The 22,474-nt window shown below is 50.1% G+C and overlaps 1 protein-coding gene across 5 annotated transcripts in view; it reads right to left on the bottom strand.

Annotated features, from left to right (window-relative positions):
* Positions 1-22,474, bottom strand: part of CHD9 (chromodomain helicase DNA binding protein 9) — a 2,197,083-nt gene that overhangs the window by 361,029 nt on the left and 1,813,580 nt on the right. For all 5 annotated transcript variants that reach the window (XM_086945174.1, XM_086945175.1, XM_086945176.1 and 2 more), the window contains one exon: positions 15,679-16,566. In XM_086945174.1, coding sequence (XP_086801300.1) covers positions 15,679-16,566 — 888 coding nt within the window. The remainder of the gene's footprint in view (positions 1-15,678; positions 16,567-22,474) is intronic.

Here is a 22,474-nt window from a genome sequence, read left to right as displayed (position 1 = left end):
CCCTAAACCCTAAAAATACTCTTGCAATCCCAAAACCCCACACCAACCTTAAAATTACCCTTGCCACCCAAAAACCCATACCACCCTAAAATTACCCTTACCACCCAAAAACCCATACCCACTTCTAAAGTTACCCTTACCACTCAAAAACCTATACCTACCCAAAACCCTAAATTCACCCTTGTACCCAAAACCCGACACCCACTCTAATTCCTAAAAAAACCCTTTCCACCCCGAAAACCCATCCATACCCTAAACCCTAAAAATGCCTTTGAAATCTCAAAAACCCATACCCACCTTAAATCCCCAAATTTCCCGTGCCACCCAAAAACTCATACTCATCCGAAACCATTAAAAATACCCTTGCAACCATATAGATATATATAAACATATGCACAAGTTACTACTTGTGTAACGATATATCTGTAAGAGACATTAGTTAGTGATAGATTCCTTACCTTAGAATATCCCCAGGCGCCAGACTGGATCCGGAAACATTTGCGTAGCAGTACCCTTGCGCGTCTGTAGGTGTCGTCTGCGGCTCCGCGTCCGTCGTAGGCGCCGTGATGACGTCGTCGGAGTACTTACACGCCGCCTCCGCGTGCGGACTTCAGTTCTTAGACACAGCTTTTCCGCCCCAGAAACGCAGAGCTATGCTAAAAACCAACACTGGTGCCTTGAAATTAGGGCCCTGAAAGGGGATGACCTTAACCCTAGATATCGGTTCGCAGAACGGGGAGGATGGGTGAGTCGGTAAGGAATCTACCACTAACTAATGTCTCTTACAGATATATCGTTACACAAGTAGTAACTTGTGCATCTGAAAGAGACACGTTAGTGATAGATTCCTTACCTTAGAATAGATACCCCAGCAATACCAACCCTGGTGGTGGATCTGCGCAGCCATAATCACACCAGAAAGTCCTGGAGGACGGAACGGCCAAAGAAGCCATCCCTCCGGACTTGGCTGTCCAGGCAATAGTGTCTTGCAAACGTGTGCAGTGAGGCCCAAGTAGCCGCCTGGCAAATGTCCTGCAAGGGCACACCTCCGCCCAAGGCAGTTGTAGTCGCTGTGGCTCGAGTGGAATGAGACCTCAGCCCAACAGGGGGTTCCTTCTTTGCCAAGGAGTAACATGCCTGGATACACAAGATGATCCACCGCGAGATGGTCCGCTTGTGCACCGTTTTCCCCTTCTTAGCGCCCACGTAACCAACAAAGAGTTGGTCATCCACCCGGAACTGGCGTGTGCCGCCCAGATAGAACGAGAGCGCACGTTTTGGTTCCAGACGGTGGAGCCTCTCTTCATCTCTCGAGGGATGCGGAGGCAGAAAGAAAGTGGGCAAGGTGATTGACTGCCCAATGTGGAAGGCTGTGACTACCTTTGGCAGGAAAGAGGGCCTTGTCCGCAACACAACCTTGTCCGGATGGACTGAAAGGAAAGGAGGTTTACAGGATAGAGCCTGGAGCTCACTCACTCTCCTGGCAGAGGTGATGGCTACCAGGAAGGCAGTCTTCAAAGTGAGAAGGCGAAGAGGACAGTTGTGAAGTGGCTCGAAGGGAGCGCACATCAGAAAAGTAAGAACCAAGTTCAAGTCTCACTGAGGCATCACAAAGGGAACAACGTATGTGTGATGCCTTTCAGGAATCGATTAACGATAGGGGACTTGAACAAAGAAGGTTGATCAGGCAGCCTCAAAAAGGCTGAAAGAGCAGAAAGGTAGCCCTTGATAGTGCCCAGAGCAGAGCCCTGCTGGGCAAGAGAAAGAAGAAAGAGAAGAACCTCAGAAAGAGGGGCATTGCGGTGATCCACAGCCTATGCTGTGCACTGTGCCACAAATATGTTCCACCTGCAGGCGTATACAGACTTTGTGGAGGGACGCCTGGCTGTCAGAATGATGTTACAGACTTCAGGAGGCAAGTCAAATGGCCTCAACAATCGCCGCTCAATCTCCAAGCATGGAGGTGGAGACTGGACAGGTTCGGGTGGAGGACCGTCCCCTGCTGCTGCGACAGAAGGTCCTCCCGAAGAGGCAGACGAACCAGGGGATCGACTGACATACTGAGTAGCTCGGGATACCAGTATCTTCGTGCCCAGTCCGAAGCCACAAGGATGACTTGTGCCCGGTCGCGCCTGATCATTGTAGGAGGGTGGATACCTGACTATGGTTGCCCCCAACTTTTTGCCTGGTGTTTTGCTGGTTTTCCGACTTAGTTGACCTGGGACCCTGCTATTCAGGGCCCCAGGCCTACTGCTCTCTCTGTAAAATGGATTCCATGTACCTTAGGTACATATCGAATTGGATACTGAGTCACCTTATCAGTCCCTGTACAGTGTACCTTAGGTACCCAGGGCATAGGTGTACCCAGGGCCTACCAGGGGCTGCAGCATGTATTATGCCACCCCTGGCTGGCCATCTAAATCTGACACAACTTGCTGCACGACAGCTGGGGCAAGGTGGTGTACTCACCCTTTGCTTTAGATATAGTATACCTATATCTAACCCTAAAATGGACACATATATTCCTATCAGTCACTCCTATGGCAGGCCTTGACAATCCTGAAGGCATAGTGCTTGGAATTATGTGAGATGGTGCTCTGGCATGAGCTGAGCCCGTCTGCAGCTTGCAGTACCAAGTCCTAATAGCTGTTCTATGATAACGCGTACCATATACTCTTAAGTGCTTTATAATCCTCGCGGTTATTTGCCAACTTTGGTATCGCTTTATCAAAACATGTCGAGTAAGGTGTCATACGAATTGGAATACTAACCCCTCGCCAATTCTGGCGACGGGGTTAGCATTCCACCCTTCTAGAGGGACACGACATGTATGTAACTGTGAACCCCGGTTAAAGTTAACTCAAGCCTCAGCATCACAAAATGGATGCTGCCACCACAGACACAAGTCTGACCTCCTGCTGCTGGGAGTCCTTCCAGCCAGGAGAGCTTGGACAAAGGGTTTCCTGTCAGGGTCGGTGCTAGCACCATCCGAGACAGGGTTTTGTGTATCCTACGTAGGCAGGGCTGAATAAGAAGGTGACTGCAAGTGGCACCCCGGTGCTCACTATGCATAGGCCGGCTTGAACCAGTTCCAGGGGCACACCAGACCCTGAGCTGGGGAAAGTCCGGCAGGGGAGAGGGGTGTAACCACCCCCCTTCCCGGTCCCAACCATGGGCAGGACCTAGTCGCGTACCAGCCCCTTTCCTTAGGATAAAGGTAGGAGCGGGGACCCTTCCAAATTAGATCATCTTTGAATCCTGAAACTACTTTCTACGAAAGGAACTCAAGACTTCTTCCTAAGATTTCTCCCTTGTGACTAAGGAGTAGTCACCCTGCATCTGCGGGCACCAACTAAGTAACCTGCGGTTTGCTGCACGTCCTTCCTCCGGAACCAGACCGACCAGCACGACGAGACCCGGCTTCCCTGGCACCTCTGACCTCTACCTGCATCATCAGCCCAGCTGAGATTCGTGGGTGTGACGAGACCTCGAGGGACCGGCCATCTTCAGAACTGCACTACGCTTATCCAGCACGACCGCCGAGGGATCCTCGAGTGAGTGCTTTGGGGTTTGAGAAGCCCTAACCCTGAGCAGCTCCAGCACCGAAGTCCAGCCCCCCAGCATCCACGAGATCTGCGTGGGGCCCTTCTGCTCTTTGCTGCTCACCGCGTTGTCCGGCCACTTGCCTGCTGGCTTGTAGCCCTCTTGACGACGAACGACGACACTTCCATCGCTAGTCTTGTTGCTCCAGGCTGGCCCTTGCTCCCCTCCAACAGAGGAACACCCCGGACTCTCCTGGTCCACTCCAGACGCTATTTTGAGTCCACCGTGTGGGCTTGCATTTTGCCAAGAGTTGTTGCCCCAATCCTGGGTCCAGCATCGCCGACAGCAGATACCTTCGTGGGACAGCTCGCACCTCCATCCTGGTCGCCGACAACGCCTCCTGGTCCGAGAGACTGCAGAGCCCAGCGTCGCCCACTCACCTGGTCGAGGTGACTTCATCCGGTGCCATCCTGGTGCCCATCTAATCACTGGCTAGTGATTCAGAACTTGGTCCCCTCTGCTTACAGGTACTCTCTTCAGCTGATCCAGTCCTTGGATCGGCCCGGAACATCTTCACTGGTCGCCTGCCAGCAACTTCCACTTCAGGCTCCTGGTTCGTCAACGAAGAAACCCGACGACACTTGAACCCTAAGCAGCCGCAGCCCCTGGGCTAGGTAAACCGAGTACCACGGTGCTCCAGCGTAGTCCAACTCTCTAAGTGTCTAGATCCACTTTCGTTTTGACCTACCTAGTCGGGTTCGCCCGAGAACACTAACTTTGTAATTTCTAGCAACCATAGACTTTGTCCCGCATTACGCGTGAGAGTTCCCACTCGGCACACGACGTCCCTAGGCCTCCTGCTTCTAATCTAAGGGCTCAGCATTGTAGGCCTAGCGTTTCTAAAGTCTTTGAGAGTAGTACTTACCTACTAGTAATTTCGCATTCCACTTTTGTAGTATATGGTTGTGAGACGTTGGCCTGATATATAATGTTCACTATTCTAGTGAACACTTTGTATCAGTCCAAACAACCCTTATTGATGATTGGTTGTAAGTCAACCTTATAGACCAGCTATCCTAGTAGCATGGATACGAGCAGTCTTCGGGCTAAACTCTAGAGGGCGTGTTAAGCCAGCTTTTATACCATCACATATACCCCTTGAACACCAAGTGAAAGGACACCACACAAGTGTTATGAAAATAAACAGTGTATTTATTTAGTTCACAACAGCCCTGTACTCTTTATGAGGACAGGGTACTAAGCACACAACAAAACTCTTACGAAAATACTTTAAGTTGCACAATTTACACAAATGCCCGAGGGGCACGAAAAACCATATACTACAAAAGTGGAATGCGAAATTACTAGCAGGTAAGTACTGGACTAATAGGCTTTGGAATCGCTAGGACTACGTTACTGAACCTTCAGATTACTAGTAGGAGGCCTAGTGGACTCGGGTGCAGAGTGTGCACTCTCACGCGGGATGCGGGACAAAGTCTATGGGAGCTAGTAAAAGCAAAGTTAGTGTTCTCGGGCGAACCCGACTAGTTAGGCTGAAAACGAAAAAGGATCTGGACCCTTGGATAGTGAGGCTATGCTGGGGCACCGAAATGCCGAAGTTACCTAGCCCAGGGGCTGTGGCTGCATAGGTCTGGAAAGACGTAGGGAATCCTCGTTGCAGTCTATGGAGCCTGAAAGAAGAAGTTGCTGGCAGGTGACCAGTGAAGATTGTTCGGTGGATCCAAGCCTGGATCGAAGATGGAAGACACCTGTAAGCAGAGGGGACCAAGTTCTGAATCACTAGCCAGTGATTAGATGGGCACCAGGATGGCACCGGCTGAAGTCACCTCGACCAGGTGAGTGGGCGACGCTGGGCTCTGCAGTCTCACGGACCAGGAGGCGTTGTCGGCGACCAGGATGGAGGTGCGAGCTGTCCCACGATGGTTGCTGCTGTCGACGTCGCTGGACCCAGGATTGGGGCAACAAGTCTTGGCAAATTCAAGCCCACGCGGTGGACTCAAAATGGCGTCTGGAGTGGACCAGGAGGGTCCGGGGTGCTCCTCTTTTGGAAGGGAGCAAGGGCCAGTCTGCAGCAACCAGACCAGCAGTGTTGTTGTCGTCGGTCGTCGTCGGGAAGGCCACAAGCCAGCGGGCTGGTAGCCAGACAACGCGGTGAGCAGCAAAAAGCAGAAGGGCCCCACGCAGATCTGGTGGATGCTGGAGGGCTGAACTTCAGTGCTGGAGCTGCTCAGGGTTGGGGCTTCTCGGACCCCAAAGCACTCACACGAGGATCCCTCGGCGGTCGTGCTGGATAGAAGTCGTGCAGTTCGGATGATGGCCGGTCCCTCGAGGTCTCGTCGCATCTACGGTTCTCAGCTTAGCTGTAGAGGTAGGTAGAGGTCAGAGGTGCCAGGGAAGTCGGGTCTCGTCGTGCTGGTCGTTCGGATTCCGGAGGAAGGACGAGCAGCAAACCGCAGTGTTCTTAGATGGTGCCTGCGGGTGCAGGGTGACTACTCCTTAAGACACAAGGGAGAAATCTTGAGAAGAAGTCGAGAGTTCCTTTCGTAGAAAGTAGTTTCTTGATTCAAAGATGATCTAATTTGGAAGGGGGCCCGCTCCTATCTTTATACTAGGAAAAGGGGCTGGCACGCGAATAGGTCCTGCCCATGGGTGGGACCAGGAAGGGGGGTGGTTACACCCCTCTCCCATGCCGGACTTTCCCCAGCTCAGGGGCTGGTGTGCCCCTGTAACTGGTTCTAGCTGGCCTATGCATAGTGAGCACCGGGGTGCCACTTGCAGTCACCTTCCTCTAAAGCCCTGCCTGCCCAGGATACACAAAACCCTGTCTGGGATGGTGCTAGCACCGCCCCTGACAGGAAACCCTTTGTCCAAGCCTCCCTCGCTGGAAGGACTCCCAGCAGCAGGAGGTCAGACTTGTGTCTGTGGTGGCAGCATCCATTTTGTGATGCTGAGGCTTGAGTTAACTTTAACCGGGGTTCACAGTTACATACATGTTGTGTCCCTCTAGAAGGGTGGAATGCTAACCCCGTCGCCAGAATTGGCGAGGGGTTAGTATTCCAATTCGTATGACACCTTACTCGACATGTTTTGATAAAGCGATACCAGAGTTGGCACATAACCGCAAGGATTATAATGCACTTAAGAGTATATGGTATGCGTTATCATGGAACAGCTATTAGGACTTGGTTCCGCAAGCTGCAAACGGGCTCAGCTCATGCCAGAGCACCATCTCACAAAATTCCAAGCACTCTGCCTTCAGGATTGTCATGGCCTGCCATAGGAGTGACTGATAGGAATCTATGTGTCCATTTTAGGGTTAGATATAGCTATACTATATCTAAAGCAAAGGGTGAGTACACCACCTTGCCCCAGCTGTCGTGCAGCCAGTTGTGTCAGATTTAGATGGTCAGGCCCTGGGTACACCTATGCCCTGAGTTACAGGGTCTGATAAGGTGGCCCAGTACCAATTGGATATGTACCTAAGGTACATGGAATCCATTTTACAGAGAGAGCAGTAGGCCTGGGGTCCTGATTGGCAGGGTCCCAGGCCAACTATGTCAAAAACCAGCTAAAACACAGGGCAAAAAGTTGGGGGCAACCATAGTCAGGATCTACCTTCCTACAATGGTTTTCCGTGCCCCTCGGGCATTTGTGTAAATTGTGCGGCTTTCAGTATTTCTTTAAGAGTTTTGTATTGTGCTTAGCACCCTGTCCTCATAAAGAGTCCAGGGTTGTTGTGTTATAAATAAATATACTTTTATTTTCATAACAACTTGTGTGGTGTCCTTTCACTTGGTATTCAAGGGGTATATGTGATGGTATAACAGCTGGCTTAACACGCCCTCTAGAGTCTAGCCTAAAGACTGCTCTTGTCCATGCTACTAGGATAGCTGGTCTATAAGGTTGACTTACAACTAATTATCAATAAGGGTCGTTTGGACTGATACATAGTGATCACTAGAATAGTGAGCACTGCAGATCAGGCCAACTTCTCACAATCATCTTCAGCACTCTGGGCATAAGTGGTATAGGCTGAAATGCGTACAACAGCCCGCAACTCCACTCGCGACGAAAAGCGTCTCCGAGCGAGTGCCGCCTTGGAAATTCCAACGCGCAGAACTGATGACATTGCGCGGTCTCTTAGGTGACGAATAGATCTAACCAAGACTCTCCCCACTGCAGAAAGAGATCTTGCGCCACGTCCGAGTTCAGACGCCATTCGTGATCCATCATGCACCGGCGGTTGTGCTCGTCCGCCCTGGCGTTCAGAGAACCTGCCAGGTGTTGAACCACCAGAGTCACGCCCTGATGTTCCAGCCATTGCCAGAGGCGCAGAGCCTCCTGGCAGAGGGTCTACGACCCCACCCCGCTTGTTGCAGTACCACATGGCGGTGGTGTTGTCCGTGAACACCTGTACTACACTCCCTCGGACAGAGGGGAGGAATGCCTTCAGTGCTAGACGAATCGCCCGCAGCTCCAAAAGGTTGATATGGAGCCGGGACTCCGCCGGAGACCAGAGGCCTCTGATCTCCACCTCTCCCATGTGACCTCCCCAGCCCTGGAGGGACGCGTCCGTCACAACTACGGGCTCCAGTTGGGGAAGGGAGAGGGATCTGCCGCTGACCCAATCGCGGTCCGTGAGCCACCACTGCAGCTGTCTCGCAGTGCCCACAGAGATCAGGACATGGTCGGACAGTTTGCCCTGATGCTGGGCCCACTGAAACTTCAGGTCCCACTGCAGAGCCCGCATCCGCCAACGGGCGTGATGCACCAGAAGGATGCAGGAAGCCATCAGCCCCAGAAGCCGCAGCGTCAACATGACCGAAACCCGGGATAAAGGCTGGAAGATTGGAATCAGAGCCTGTATATCCCGAACCCGCTGTTCGGGTGGGTAAACCCGAAACTGCGCCGAGTCGAGAACCGCTCCGATGAAAAGGAGCTTCTGAGAGGGACACAGGTGTGACTTCGGCACATTGATGGAGAACCCCAGCTGGTGTAAGAGGTCTGCCGTCGTCTGGAGGTGGCTGACGACTGTCTGGGGCGAGCCCGCCTTCAACAACCAGTCGTCGAGGTAGGGGAAGACTGAAACCCCTAACCTGCGCAGATGAGCTGCGACCATCGCCATCACCTTCGTGAACACCCGTGGGAAACTTGTAAGGCCGAAGGGGAGCAGGGTAAACTGAAAGTGCTTGTGGCCTACCGTGAACCGCAGGTAACGCCGGTGGGCCGGCAGGACGGGGATGTGGAAATAAGCGTCCTGCAAGTCCAACGCTACCATCCAGTCTCCTGGGTCCAGACCAGCTAAGACCTGAGCCAGAGTCAGCATCTTGAACTTCTCCTTCCGGAGGAAGCCGTTGACGTTCCATAGGTCCAAGATAGGGCGTAGGCCCCCTTTGCCCTTCTTGGGTACCAGAAAGTAGTGGGAGTAGCAACCACGTCCTACTTCTGGCCCAGGAACGCGCTCGATGGCCCCCTTGGCCAAGAGGGCCGAAACTTCCTCCTGCAGAAGCCGCAAGTGATCACCCGATAGGCGGTGGTGTTGCGGTGGCATGGCTTGAGGGGTCGTCTTGAAGGGGAGGGAGTAGCCCCTCCGGACGATCTGCAGCACCCACCTGTCCGAAGTGACAGTGCGCCAGTGAGAGTGGTGATGGCGAACCCTGCCCCCCACTGGCATCACATGGGCCAAGAAGCACGGACTAGGAGGGTTTAGAGGCGGATGCTGCGGGGGAAGGTGTGGACTGGCCTCGCCGTTGTCCCTGACCGCCTCCACAGCGATTTTCACGGCCGCCACTGAGCTGGATGTTAGTCTGCGGCGTGTGGCTGGTGGCACGTGTCGGGGGCGCCCCTTCCTTGGCCACGAAAGGAGCGAAAGGCACATGTTTGCTGGCATGGGGCTGAGAGGCCCAAGGACTTGGCCGTAGCCCTGGAGTCCTTAAAGCGCTCAAGTCTGCCATCAAACGGCATGTCCATCAGAGTGTTTTGGACTTCTGCCAAAAAGTTGGCGAACCTCAACCAGGCGTGGCGTCTGACCGCCACCGTCGTTGCCATCGCTCTACCTAGTGAGTCGGTGGTATCCAGCCCACACCGGATGGAATATTTGGCTGCATCCCGACCCTCCACAAGGGCTTGGCCGAGTTTGGCCAGTACCTCCAACGGACACTCTGGCAGCACTTCCGCAACCGTCTCCCACAGAGAGTGGGTATAGCGGCCGAAGAGGCATGCGGTGTTGGAAGACCGCAGTCCCAGACTAAGGGAGGAGAGATTCTTTTTTCCGTACTGCTCGTACCTCTTGGATTCCCTGTCTGGCGGAGCCGACGGGAATGCGGTCTGGGAATTGAAGGCCTCGATGACCAGACTCTCGGGGGTGGGGTGGGTGGACAGGAAACATGGGTCGCCCGGGGCCGGGCAGTCGCGTCTGGCCACGTTCCTATTTACAGGCGAACCGGTAGCGGGCCTGGACCAAGTGCCCAAAAGAACGTCGGTCAAGGCCTCATTAAAGGGCAGCAGAGGCTCGGCCGAGCTTGACTGCGATTTAAGGAGCTCAGTGAGGATATTAGTCCTCACGGCCGCGACGGGGAGCTCAAGGCCCAAGGCCTTGGCAGCCCTCATCAACACCACACTATAGGTTGCCCCCTTCTCCGAAGCCACGGTAGGAGGGGAGACAAAACCAGTGTCTGGAGAGGTGTCCAGGCCACTGGCCCCCCCAAGTTCCCCTGTCCAGTCCTCTTGAGACTGACACTCTTTGGTCAGAGGGTCCTCAGACCCCTCCCAATCCTCCTCATCACCCATCTCCTGATACTCAGGGTTTTCAATCAATGGGGCCGGTTCATAGAAGTTAAAGTCTCCAAATGGTGTCGAAAGCGGCGCCCAGCGGCGCCGTTCCGACGTCGGAACCGGAGAGAAGGGGACATCGCCGCCCGAGGACGGTGCCAGAGGCGACACCTGACGAACCTACGCCTGGTGGTTCGTTAAGGTCCACCGGCGACGATCCAGATCCCGAAGAAGGTCCAGTGGGGTCCCACGGCACCGGGCCGGAAGGCCCTGGCGTCGTAGTGACCGCTTGACCCTGCGGCGCCTGGCCCGAAGGTGCCGGCCGTGTCGGGGCCGAAGCACCCGACCCACTAGGGGCCCCAGACGGGTCCGCTGGGCCCGAAGGCGCCGCGGAGCCCGTTGGAGGAGAGAGGGACCTCATGGCCATGAGGAAGCGCTCAATCTCCTCCGGCGTCGCGTCTCGCCCAGGGACCGGAGGGTGTGGAGCGGGACGCGACGCCCGCAGTTCCGAAGGAGCCGCGTGGGCGGTGTCACCCGAACCCCCGGCCGCATCGCACGAGCGTCGGGGGGAGTCAGAAGAGTGATGACGCCTCTTCGGCTTCTTGTGCTTCTTACCCGACGACGACTTCGACCCGGAAGAGTGGTGCAGACTCTCGGGGCTGTGGTGGCTCCGAGCCCGCGACTTGTCCCTCGACCTCCCGTGGGACCGGGCCCTCTCACGGCACGGGGCCGACTGCCGGAGTTCGAGTCGCCTGCGGGACCGCTCCCGCCTGGCTTTCGAAGAGGGCCGGCAGTCGGAGCAGGCCTTGTCGTTGTGGTCGACGCCTAGACAAGCTAGGCATGGGTGGTGAGGATCCGTGACAGACATCGTGCGGTCGCAATCCTCGCAGTGCTTGAAACCAGGCATCCCTACAGCGCCGATCGGTGTCGTAAGACTTCGAGAAATGATCAAAAATGATCCCAAAAAGTTAGTCAAAAATTGACTAAGGGTTACTGCTTTTTCCAGATCTTCGCTTGCTGGCGCGGAAAAAAGAAGAACTGACGCCAGCACGCGGAGGCGGTGTCTAAGTACTCCCACGACGTCATCACGGCACCCAGACGCCGACGACGGACGCGGAGCTGCAGACGACGCCTAACGACGTGCAAGGGTACTGCTACGCAAAAGTTACCGGATACAGTCTGACGCCTGGGGATATTCTAAGGTAAGGAATCTATCACTAACGTGTCTCTTTCAGATATATATATAATACACAAAATACTTACCTTTAATACTTACCAAAATACTTACATTTGAAAGTATTTTTTTTAAACCGTTTCCTAAACTTACTTTGCTAAAAAAAAAAAACTCTACAAAACCGTATAAAATACAGCCAGCCACCGTTTTTTCAATAGTAATACATATTTCATATACAATCCAAGAGTGCCATCTACTGACCAGAGGTAGTTGTTAATTCATTAGTGGTTAAAAGACTCGTGATTCAGGTTCAGTCGTTGTAAAGGAGTCGTGGTTCAGGCACTTCGTTGTGTATGAGTCGTTGTAAAGGTTGTTTCCCCTTTCTCGCAAAGCCTTTGGGTTCATTTTTCTGCAACTTGAACAACCCTGTACGTCGTGGTCAGATGACAAGCACCACACGCAATCTTCATGCGGATCCGTGATCAACATCATTTTATCACACTCTCCACAGGGCTTGAAACTGGTGGTCTTAGACGACATCTTGAAAGAGTTACAAGAAAACACTGAAAACTCTCGACAGTAACACAGTAACAATAGAGCTACCGAGGATCCCTAGAAACCGTTAGCGTCAACAACGCGGAAAAAAGGGAACTGATGTCATCACGCCGACGTAGGCCCTTTATGGAGTCGGTGACGTCAGCGGAGCCGCGCGCAATGCCGTGCTTCTGCGACGTCGTCCACGTCGGTGTGTAGTTACAAAAGAATTTCCGAATATTACTGACGTAGGGGGATATTCACAAGGTGAGGAATCCGCTGGCAGATATATCCATCAGAAACAACTCGCTTAATTCGCTCTCTGAAGTCTTAGCCTGAAGACTGCTCGCCACTGCTACCCCTAGGATAGCTTTCTATAAGGTTGACTTTACAACCACCATCCATAAGGGTCGATTAGACTGGTGCAAGGTGCCCACTAGAACTAGTGGACATCATATGCCAGGCTAACTTCTCACAGGGGCAGTGCACAATGACATCTGCCCCGGCTTATAACTAGCCAGTACAACATTTGCATCTAAGGGTGCATTACTATTTACTGCATAATTGCACTGGCATTTGAAATATATATTGCACAGTATGTTACATTGACTGTGGCGCACGCTATCTCTGTGAAGACCTACCTTCGTAATTTATGAAGTAGGTAGGACAAGCAAATAAGTACACAAGGCAAGCCGATTTCTTCAACATTTTGTTCCTTGGCCAAATAGATTTCTTTTTAAATGCCCACACCCCTAAATCCAGATCAATGTCAGCTTGGCATGGGGATCATAAAGTGTCATAAAGGTCATAAGGAGATCCTGGGATGCCCACTTGTCAGATGGCCCACTTGTCAAATAATGTGAAGAACCCTGCGGTGAATGTGCAGTGTGTCCATAGGTAGCAGAGGAGAGGTAAGCAGAGGGAGAGGAGGTGGAGGTAATTGAGGGAGTGGGGAGGTACTCCTGTCATGGCGCAGAGGCTTCTTGGGCGTTGGCTCCACAGGTGGGTTTAGGGGCTTCTGAAAAGGTCAACTTCCTCTTGTGAGGAACTAGGTCCTTGGGTAAATGGAGAGGCTTGGTGAGGATCCAACCAGTGTCAGGCTGTATGTGGAAGCGTCGCTACTCGACATTGAGCTGTTTTTGGAGCCACTGAAGAATTGGCAGGCCGAGATCCTTGAAGCAGTGGAGGAGGCAGCTGTGGAAGTCGGTCCGCTCGGAGCAGGGGGCTTTCGGTTATCTAATGGCACATAAGAATATTTCGGCTCCAACAGAGGCCTAGAGGGTGTATTCAGCGTCAAGGCAGTGGTAGATATCACACGTGAGGCTTCAAGGAGGACTTCGGCACTGAGGTGTGGGTGGTCACCGGGTCAGTCTTGCGTTTTTGGTGCCGTCCATGGCTATGAAGCAGTGGCAGACCAGAGGCCTCATGGGTGACAAGCGAGTTCAAAACTGTCGCAATCCTGAACTGAATGGTATTCGGGAAAGTGGTACTCAGTGCGACTGTCTTCAATTGCGACCCATGAGCCAGTAGTGACTCATCTGCTTCAGCACCAGATTCCGCACTGTTCACTGAGAACGTCTCCTCCATTTCTGCGCTTGAAGCCTCCAGCTGCTGGGGAGCCACAGCATTCTGAGCCCCAAAGAGGTCGGAGTATCCTTTTTCTCTTGTCTGTGTACCATAGTAGCTGATGCAATGGCACAGGCTCAGCAGTTCTGAATAATTTTATTTCAAAATATGAAGAACACTCCCTAAGAGTCATTTCTATGGTTAAGGGACAAACCGTGGTTACAGACTTCGTGCAAGTTTGTCCACGGGTAGTTAGAGAGGCAAGTGGGGCAGAAATGGAACAGAGTCCGTTCCATCACTTGGACATATTTGGATGCCAAAGTGATGGGAGGCCCGGAGGGGCTGAGCCCTGAATAAAGGAAGTGATTGACTGCAATGCACAGTCAGAAGGATACGTGGCAGATGGACAAGATGAGTAAGCACAACTGTCAATTCTAATCACAAACCGATCTGAGTGCCTGGAAAAACATCACGTGGTGATGAACATTAGCTCACAGAAACACGTGTGAGCCCGATGACTGAAAAAAATAATTTAACAATGGAGCTGATGCCCAGGAGCATGCACATTATTAGCAATAGGTGAAGTCACAATAACTAGTGGCTCGAAAAGACATCTTTAAAGAAAAACAACTTGCACATATAAGAGCATTTATCATTCCAGTTATTGCGTGGATGGGGATCAGAAAAAATATGTATTAAAGAAGTGTTCTATCTGAATTTGATTGGCGGAAGTTGAGAAGGGTACAACTTCATCTGAGGGTGCAGTGGGTTTGCTTTAGAGTCTGAAAGTTCTCTAGATTTTTCCTTTGACGTCAGCGCTGGCATTGATGCACGAGAAACAGAAATGGGTCTTGGTGCTGTGTGAGGAGTTAAGGAAGGTGTCAACGCCAGAGTCAGGAGGCACAGTCTGCATCAGGGACAGATCCACCAGCGGAAATTCGACTGAAGGCCTACTCAGATCCACGGGGCTCAGAGGCACACCAGAGGGAGTAGACAAGGTACAAAAAATGGGCAGCATGGATTCTTTGAAAGCCTGTATCTGATGTGGCGTTGCCAATGTAACCAGAAGTTTGGGCTGCATCAGAGCCAGCTAAGGAACTGGGTCAGTGGAATGAGCTTGGGTAGGGTATGTAGTAGGCAGGACCGCAGAGTACCCTAATGTCTTCATGACGTCTCTTAAAGAGAAAAAGTGGAGTTGCGATTAGATGACTTGTTTTTCTTTTTGGAGTTGGACTCAACTAACAAATTTGCGTGGGTAACAATCTCTTTCTGGATCATCCTCTGGACCGGAAATTAAGTTGCATCCTTTACTTAGGCTGGGACTAATAGCGTTTCTATGTAGTGTTTGGTTTTGTAGTCCCGGTGGACTTCGGATTCCTCAAGGAGCAGGCAGTGCACGGTTTTGAATCCAGGAAGGAGCCCAGACACTAGTGACAGACCTTGTGGAGGTCTGTTACTGACATCTGTTTACAGCAATTTTTGCAGGGTTTGGAACATGTAGTCCAGGGGGAGAAAAGTCTCTTGCACACACTAAAAAGTTACTGTCAAGCGACAGAAGCGAGGGAGCTGGCTCCAGTCCACATTGAAAGGCACAGACAAAGGAACAAACGCCAACGTGCGAAGATGGTGGTTATATTGTGGCCCCCAACATCACTTTCAGGGTGGGACAGACTGGAGATGGAGCCATATGATGCCACCTATCAGTGAGTGATGGCATTGCTGTGAAAAATCTCCCTTTCCGGTCTGGCGCCTGGCAGTATTCAAAAGATAAGGAATCTGTGGTTACAAGTACCCATCAGAAAATGTATTTAAAACTACAGCTAGCTGAAATAAAATTGTATAGGAGACAGAAAAACCATTGGGAAGGATTAGTCATGTTCTTGTAGCACTGTTCATACCTTTTGAATTAAACTAAAGGTATTGAAAATAGAATCTCTGAAAACAAACGTATAGTAAATACTCTGTACACCAAAATTCTTTTTTATGCACCATTGCTTGATAAAATATTTAAACTTAAACAGTTTAACACATGAAATGAGTATGTCTTAGGACAATTTATTTGTACCTACCTCGATTCTGTGTTTCTTCATCATCACTGTTGCTATTCTCAGATGAAGAAGAGGAAGAGGAGGACGAGGATGAAGACGAAGAGGATGTTGAAGAACAGGAGGAGGAAGATGAAGAGCTGGACCCTGATTGTGATCGTGAACAAGAGGAGGAGGAAGAAGAGGAAGAAGATGATGACCGAGATGAGCAGGATGATCTATTGGAATCAGAGTCTGAATCTGAACTTGACCCAGACCCTCTCTTGCGGACTCTTCGTTTCTTGGAAGCAGAGTTTGGAGTTAATGGCTCTGTCCTTGCTGCTACCATGCGCCTGTCCGTTTCAGCTTTAGAAAGAGATTTCTGCTCTGTAGCCTGAGGCAACATCAGACTTTTTGGGCTCACAGGTTCAGGCTTTAAAACCAGCCTGGGTTGGTCTGTGGATGCATGATCTTCCTCAGAAGACTGAACTTCCTCTTTTGAATTTTCAGTTTTAAGCTTCACATCTTCAGCTGCGTTCCCTTTGGTATCTTGATGCTTTGACTGCGGTGTAAGAGGAGAAGCGGCCAATGCCATCTGTAGAAGTGGAGTAGATGCTCTTGATTGGGCCACTTTATTTTGATTATACTTCATCTGGGCCATCATAAAAGAGAGCTCCGGGTCAAGTAGTATATGATAATCTGTCCTACTAACCCCATGCTTAGCAGCTCCAAGTAGCAAATCTTTATCATGAGCCCCACACTCCCACCAAGCAGGAAGGTCAAGGTTTGGTTGACAAAGTTTCAAACGATCAAAGAGCTGAGGATGTCGAAGAGCCTGCTCTCGCACCTTCCTCAGGAGTTCAATTCGGTATAAGGTCCTAGAGGCTCGCTCTTCTGTAATTGGTTGAATAGAAATGTTTGAGTCCACCAAGTCTGCAATTTAAAAATAGTAAGAGGAGTTTCAGAAATATTTCAAATTAAAATAAGGAAAATGCTACTTACCAGTATGCATCTGTTCTTGGCATGTAGAGCTGCAGGGTTACACATATGCATAGATGGCCACCTAGTGTTGGGCCCAGATGTTTGCAGTTTGTTTTGTTGTAGAAAAGTCTTTGGAAGTCACGGGTTAGGTGATTCCTCCTTTGGATGATACTGCACATAGGCATCGGCTCCATCCCCAGATTGTTTGTCACCATTAGCGAAGTGATGGAGCTGTACAAGAGGTCGTGATGTCCATGTGATTTGTATGTAATTAAGATAATATTGGAACAGATAAAGGTAGGGTGGGTGGGTGGGCGTGTGTAACTCTGCAGCTCTACATGTCAAGAACAGATGCATACTGCTAAGTATCATTTTCCGTTCGAGGTATATGAGCTGCAGATTACACACTATGCATAGATTGTATAGCAGTACCCACACCTAGCGGCGACCACCAATATCTGTTGCAGTTGTTTGAAACAGTGTTTTTAGTACAGCCTGTCCCACAGTGGCTTGTTGTTTAGTTTGCACATCTACACAGTAATGCTTTGTGAATGTGTGCGGTGTAAGCAATGTAGCTGCTCTGCATATGGCATCTAGAGGAATCTTTCCCAAGAATGCCATTGAAGCCCCTATCTTTCTTGTTGAATGGGCTTTTGGAAGAATTGTTAATGTAAGTTTGGCTTTCTGGTAACATATCTGTATGCATTTAACAATTCATATGGCGATCCCTGATTTTGATATGGGGTTGCCTTTATGTGGCGGTGAAAAAGACACAAAAAGTTGTTTTGTTTTACGAAAAGTTTGTGTCCTTTCGATATAGTACAGTAATGCTCTTTTGACATCTAAGGTGTGTAGAGCTCTTTCTGCGACTGTTTGAGGCTGCGAGAAAAATACGGGCAGCTCAACTGATTGAGTTAGATGGAATGGTGAAATGACTTTAGGATTAGTACAAAGAACCACTTAGTTATGATGTATTTGCAAAAAAGGTTCTTGAATAGTAAATGCTTGTAGTTCACTAACCCTTCTGAGAGAAGTAATTGCTACTAGGAAAGCTACTTTCCAGGTTAGGAATTGCAATTCATATTTATGTAATGGTTCAAAGGGAGGACCCATTAATCTTGTAAGAACAATGTTCAAGTTCCACACTGGTGCCGGTGGCGTTCTGGGAGGAATTATTCTTTTGATTCCTCCCATGAAAGCTTTTATAGCAGTATTTCTAAAAAGAGATAGATGTTGTCTATTTTGTAAGTATGCTGCAATGGCAGCAAGGTGTAGTTTGATAGACGTATAGGCTAAATTACACTTTTGAAGGTGTAATAGATATCCTATGATGTGTTGAATAGACACGTCTAAGGGATTTATCTGGTTGTTTTGGCAGTATATGACAAAGCGTTTCCACTTAGCAGCATAACATGATCTTAGTAGTGGGAAGTCTAGCTTCTTTAATAATGTTCATGCATTCTGGAGGAAGGTTGAGGTAACCAAACTATGATCTCAGGAGCCAGATCACTAGGTTGAGCTGAGCTGGGTCCAGGTGTCTGATTTCTCCATGGTTCTGTGTTAATAGGCGTGGAGATAGGTTTCGTTTTTGGTGTGGTACTACAGACATCTGCAACAGCGTGGTGTACCATGGTTGTCTGGCCCAAGTTGGAGCGACTAGAATGAGCGTCAGGGAATGTAGTTGTTGTTTGCGTACCACTAACGGAAGTAGTGGGAGAGGAGGAAAAGTGTAAGCAAATAGTTTTGACCAGTTAATCCATATCGCATTGCCTTTGGACAATGGGTGTAGTTATCTGGCGACAAAGCTTGGGGAGTTTGCGTTTTCGTGGGTGGCAAAGAGGTCTATCGGAGGTTGTCCCCACATTTGAAAGAACGAATGAAGAACTTGCGGATGAAATTCCCACTCGTGGATCTGCTGTGTTTGTCGACTTAGCAGATCTGCCATAGTGTTTTGTACTCCTGGGACGTGTTGGGCTAAGAGGAAGATCTTTAGCGGTATAGCCCATCTCCATATCTGCTGTGATAACAGAGCTGCAGAGAATGTGTTCTCCCTTGTTTGTTTATGTAGTACATCGCTGTCATATTGTCTGTGCAGACTAAGACAGCTTTGCCTGACACTTGCATTTGAAATGCTTTTACGGCTAGAAACACAGCTAGCAACTCCAAATGATTGATGTGGAGTAACTTCTGTTGCGGTGTCCAGCTGCCTTGCATGGTGTGATTCAGTAGGTGAGCTCCCCAGCCGGAGAGCGATGCGTCCGCTGTCATGACTATTTGCGGAACTGGCTCTAGAAACGGTCACCCTTTGGAAAGGTTTTTGGTGTTCCACCATTGCAGAGAACGATGATTCCGACCGTCTACCAACACTAGGTCTGTTAGTTGACCTTGAGCCTGGTTCCATTGGCGTGTTAGGCACTCTTGAAGTGGACGCATTTGCAGTCTTGCGTGAGGTACTACAAATATGCAATATGCCATCATTCCTATGAGCTGCATGAACACTCGAGCTTGCAGCGAATGTTGCGGTTTGAATTTTGTTAGGAGAGTTTGTACACTTGTTATCCCGGCTGGAGAGGGATAAGCTAGTGTTAGTTGGGTGTTTATTGTAGCGCCGAGATACTGTTGTATGTGCAAGGGTTGCAGATGCGATTTGGTGTGATTTACTGTGAATCCCAAGTTGTGAAGCAGTTGAATAGTAGCGTGAGAGTGTTGTACACATTGGCTGTATGAGCTGGCTTTTATGAGCCAGTCGTCTAGATATGGGAAGACATGAATATGTTGTCTTCTTAAGTGTGCTGCTACTACTGCTAAGCATTTGGTAAACATCCTTGGCGCTGTTGTGCCTCCGAATGGGAGCACTTTGAACTGGTAGTGCTGCCCGTCTAGCACACATCTGAGATATTTTCTATGTGCTGTGTGGATGAGAATATGGAAGTAGGCGTCCTTGAGATCTAGGGTGACCAGGAAGTCGTTTAGTACCAGAAGTGGAAGGACTTGTTGGAGTGTGACCATGTGAAAATGGTCCGGCTGTCTATAAATGTTTAGAGGCCTGAGGTCTAGGATGGGTCTTAAAGAGCCATCCTTCTTTGGTATTAGGAAATATAGTGAGTATACTCCTTTGTTTTTCTGATGCTCTGGAACTATTTCTATTGCATTTTTCTGCAGGAGGGATATCACCTCCGGTCTGAGTAGTGTTAAATGTTCTTGCGACATTGGACGCTGCTTGGGTGGTATGTTTGGGCGGGGTGGATGTTAGTTCTAGACAGTAACCTGACTGAATTATTTGGAGCACCCACCTGTCTGATGTGATGTTTTCCCAAGCTGGCAGGTATTGTTGAAGTCTTCCCCCGACAGGAGTGGAATGGGACGAGGGAAGGGCGTCATTGGGCAGGGGTGGAGGCAGAGCAGGAGTTGTTATTTTTACCTCTGCCTTTGTTATTATTACCCCTGTAACCACCCCTATGGTAGCCCTTGCTGTAAGTGGACTGTGTAGGGGCTTTGTAAGAGGTAGAAGCTGGGTCCAAAGAGTATCCCCTAGTGGCACCTCGATAGGATGAGCGACGAAATGAACGTCTAGGAGCCTGCGACTGCAGGGCTCCCATAGATTTAGCAGTATCTGTATCCTTTTTCATTTCTTCAAGTGATACATCCACGTTAGGTCCGAATAGGTGTTGCTCATCACAGGGTTGATTAAGAATGGCAGTTTGTACTTCAGGTTTGAACCCTGATATGCGTAGCCAGGCATGTCTACGTAATAGGACGCTGGTGTTAACTGCCCTAGAGGCAGTATCTGCTGCATCCAGTGCACACCTAATAGAGGTGTTTGTGATGTTTTTCCAGTCTTGGAGAAGTTCATTTTCTCCATCTTTGGACTTAACAGGGAGGTGCCTCATTAATGATTCTAATTTGTCATTATGTGCCCTATCATATCTGGCTAATAATGCCTGTGTATTGGCGATACACCACATGTTTGCTGCTTGAGACGCTGTTCTTTTCCCTGGTGCGTCAAGTAGCTTAGACTCTTTATCTCGAGGTGGAGCTTCACCTGATGTTTGTGAGTTTGCTCTCTGTGAGTTTGCTCTCTTGCGTGCATTGGAAACTACAAGTGAGTCTAGTGATACAGGACCTTTAATATATGCTGGGTCTGAGGGAGCAGCTTTATATTTTTCTCTATGCGAGGGTTAATGACTCGAGTTCTGACTGGGTCTTTGAAGACTTCAGGAGCATGCTTAATCACTCCTTTAAGCATTGGTAAAATAGATGAGGACCTTTGTGCACTATCAAAGGTATCCATAAAGAAGTCTTCATCTACAGGGTCTGTATGCATTTCTACCCCATGATACTGCGCAGCCCTGTGAATTAATTGATTAAAACCCATAGTGTCTTCTGGTGGGGAAGGCCTTGAGGGGTATATGTCATCCTGAGGGACATTTGGGGTGTTATAATCATACCACGGGTCAGGTGATCCTTAAGGAGGAGTAGCTGGATCAGGCATGTTGCCCCACCATGTCATTAGAGCTATCATCCCTGTTGTCATTGTCTGGTATGATAGAGGATGCTGGGGAATGTTGTGGTATGGGAGGATGTGGTGATGGTACAGGTGAAAGACAATGGGAAGGCAGTCTTAAGGGAGAGGTAGCCATGTCCTGCTTCTTTGAATACGGAGCTGGAGCTGGTGTGTCCAGTGGTCGCTTTTTTGAAGCCAAAATCAGCTGTCTTTTGAGCAGGGTCTGGATAAGGTAAGTCCTCTGCAGGAGTCCGATCTTTTGGTGCGGAGGAAGGTTTTGGCACCAAAGCGGTTTGTTTTGGCTTTTTGGCAATGTCTTTAACCGGAAAAGCAGGAGTCTTTTTCGGCTCCGAAACTTTTTTCGATTCAGAGGGTTTTTTCAGTTCCGGTATGTTTTTTGGATCCAATGTTTTTTTCGGTTCCTGTGTTTTTTTTTAAATCCGACGCGGGTTTGCTTGGTTCCGACCTGGGTTTCGGTGCCGAAGGAGTAGTGGTATGTTTCGGCGCCGATGGTTTGGATGTCGGCGTGGCCGGTGAAGTTGTCTTTTTCGGTGCCGGTAAGTGTGCGCCGGCACCGTGCGAAGGCAGACTCAAGCCCAAGTCGCCTGAAGGCTTCATTAGCTCCTTAGCCGGGCCCGAAGGTGGGGCAGTAGAAGCAGTGTGTCGGTGTGCACCCGAGGGCGAGGGTGTGACCGGGGCCTTCTTTGGGTGTGTCGAGGAAGGGTCGGGGTCGACGGTCTTACATACGACCCGCTGTGATGGAGTGATGTCCTCGACTTCGGAGTCTTCTGCTTCGAGATTGCTGTCGACGTCGTGTTGTTCTGGAACGTTGACGCCTTCCTCGAAGATGTCGTCTGGAATGGAAGCTGAAGATCGAGCTATTGTTCGCCTCGCTCTTCGGTCCCGGATAATCTTCTTGGAGCGGAAAGAGGCACAAGAGGAACAGTCTCTGGCCTGGTGCTCCGGGGAGAGGCAAAGGTTACACACTTCATGAAGGTCGGTGTGGGGAAACTTCGACCCACATTGAGGACGCTGGAGTTGAGGCCTAGTTAGGCCTGAAGGCCGTCGACGATGTCCGGAATTGAAGTTGTCGGTGTTGAAGAGTAGCGTCGACTGGAAAAGCGTTCTAAACTTCAATTCTGTAAGTTGGTGAGGATTGCGCGCCGAAGGAAATCGGTTCGAACACAGAGTGCTAGAAACACATCCGAGCCCGGTTATGGAAAAAATCTATCTGGGGATGGAGCTGATGCCCATGCGCAGTATCATCCAAAGAAGGAGTCACCTATCCCGTGACTTCCAAAGATTTTTCTACAACAAAACAAACTGCAAACATCCGGGCCCAACACTAGGTGGCCA

Source organism: Lissotriton vulgaris, chromosome 12 (assembly GCF_964263255.1).
Source record: "Lissotriton vulgaris chromosome 12, aLisVul1.2, whole genome shotgun sequence".
Lineage (NCBI taxonomy): Eukaryota > Metazoa > Chordata > Amphibia > Caudata > Salamandridae > Lissotriton > Lissotriton vulgaris.
The sequence above is the reverse complement of the archived record's forward strand: the minus strand, read 5'-3'. Positions and strand labels throughout refer to the sequence as shown.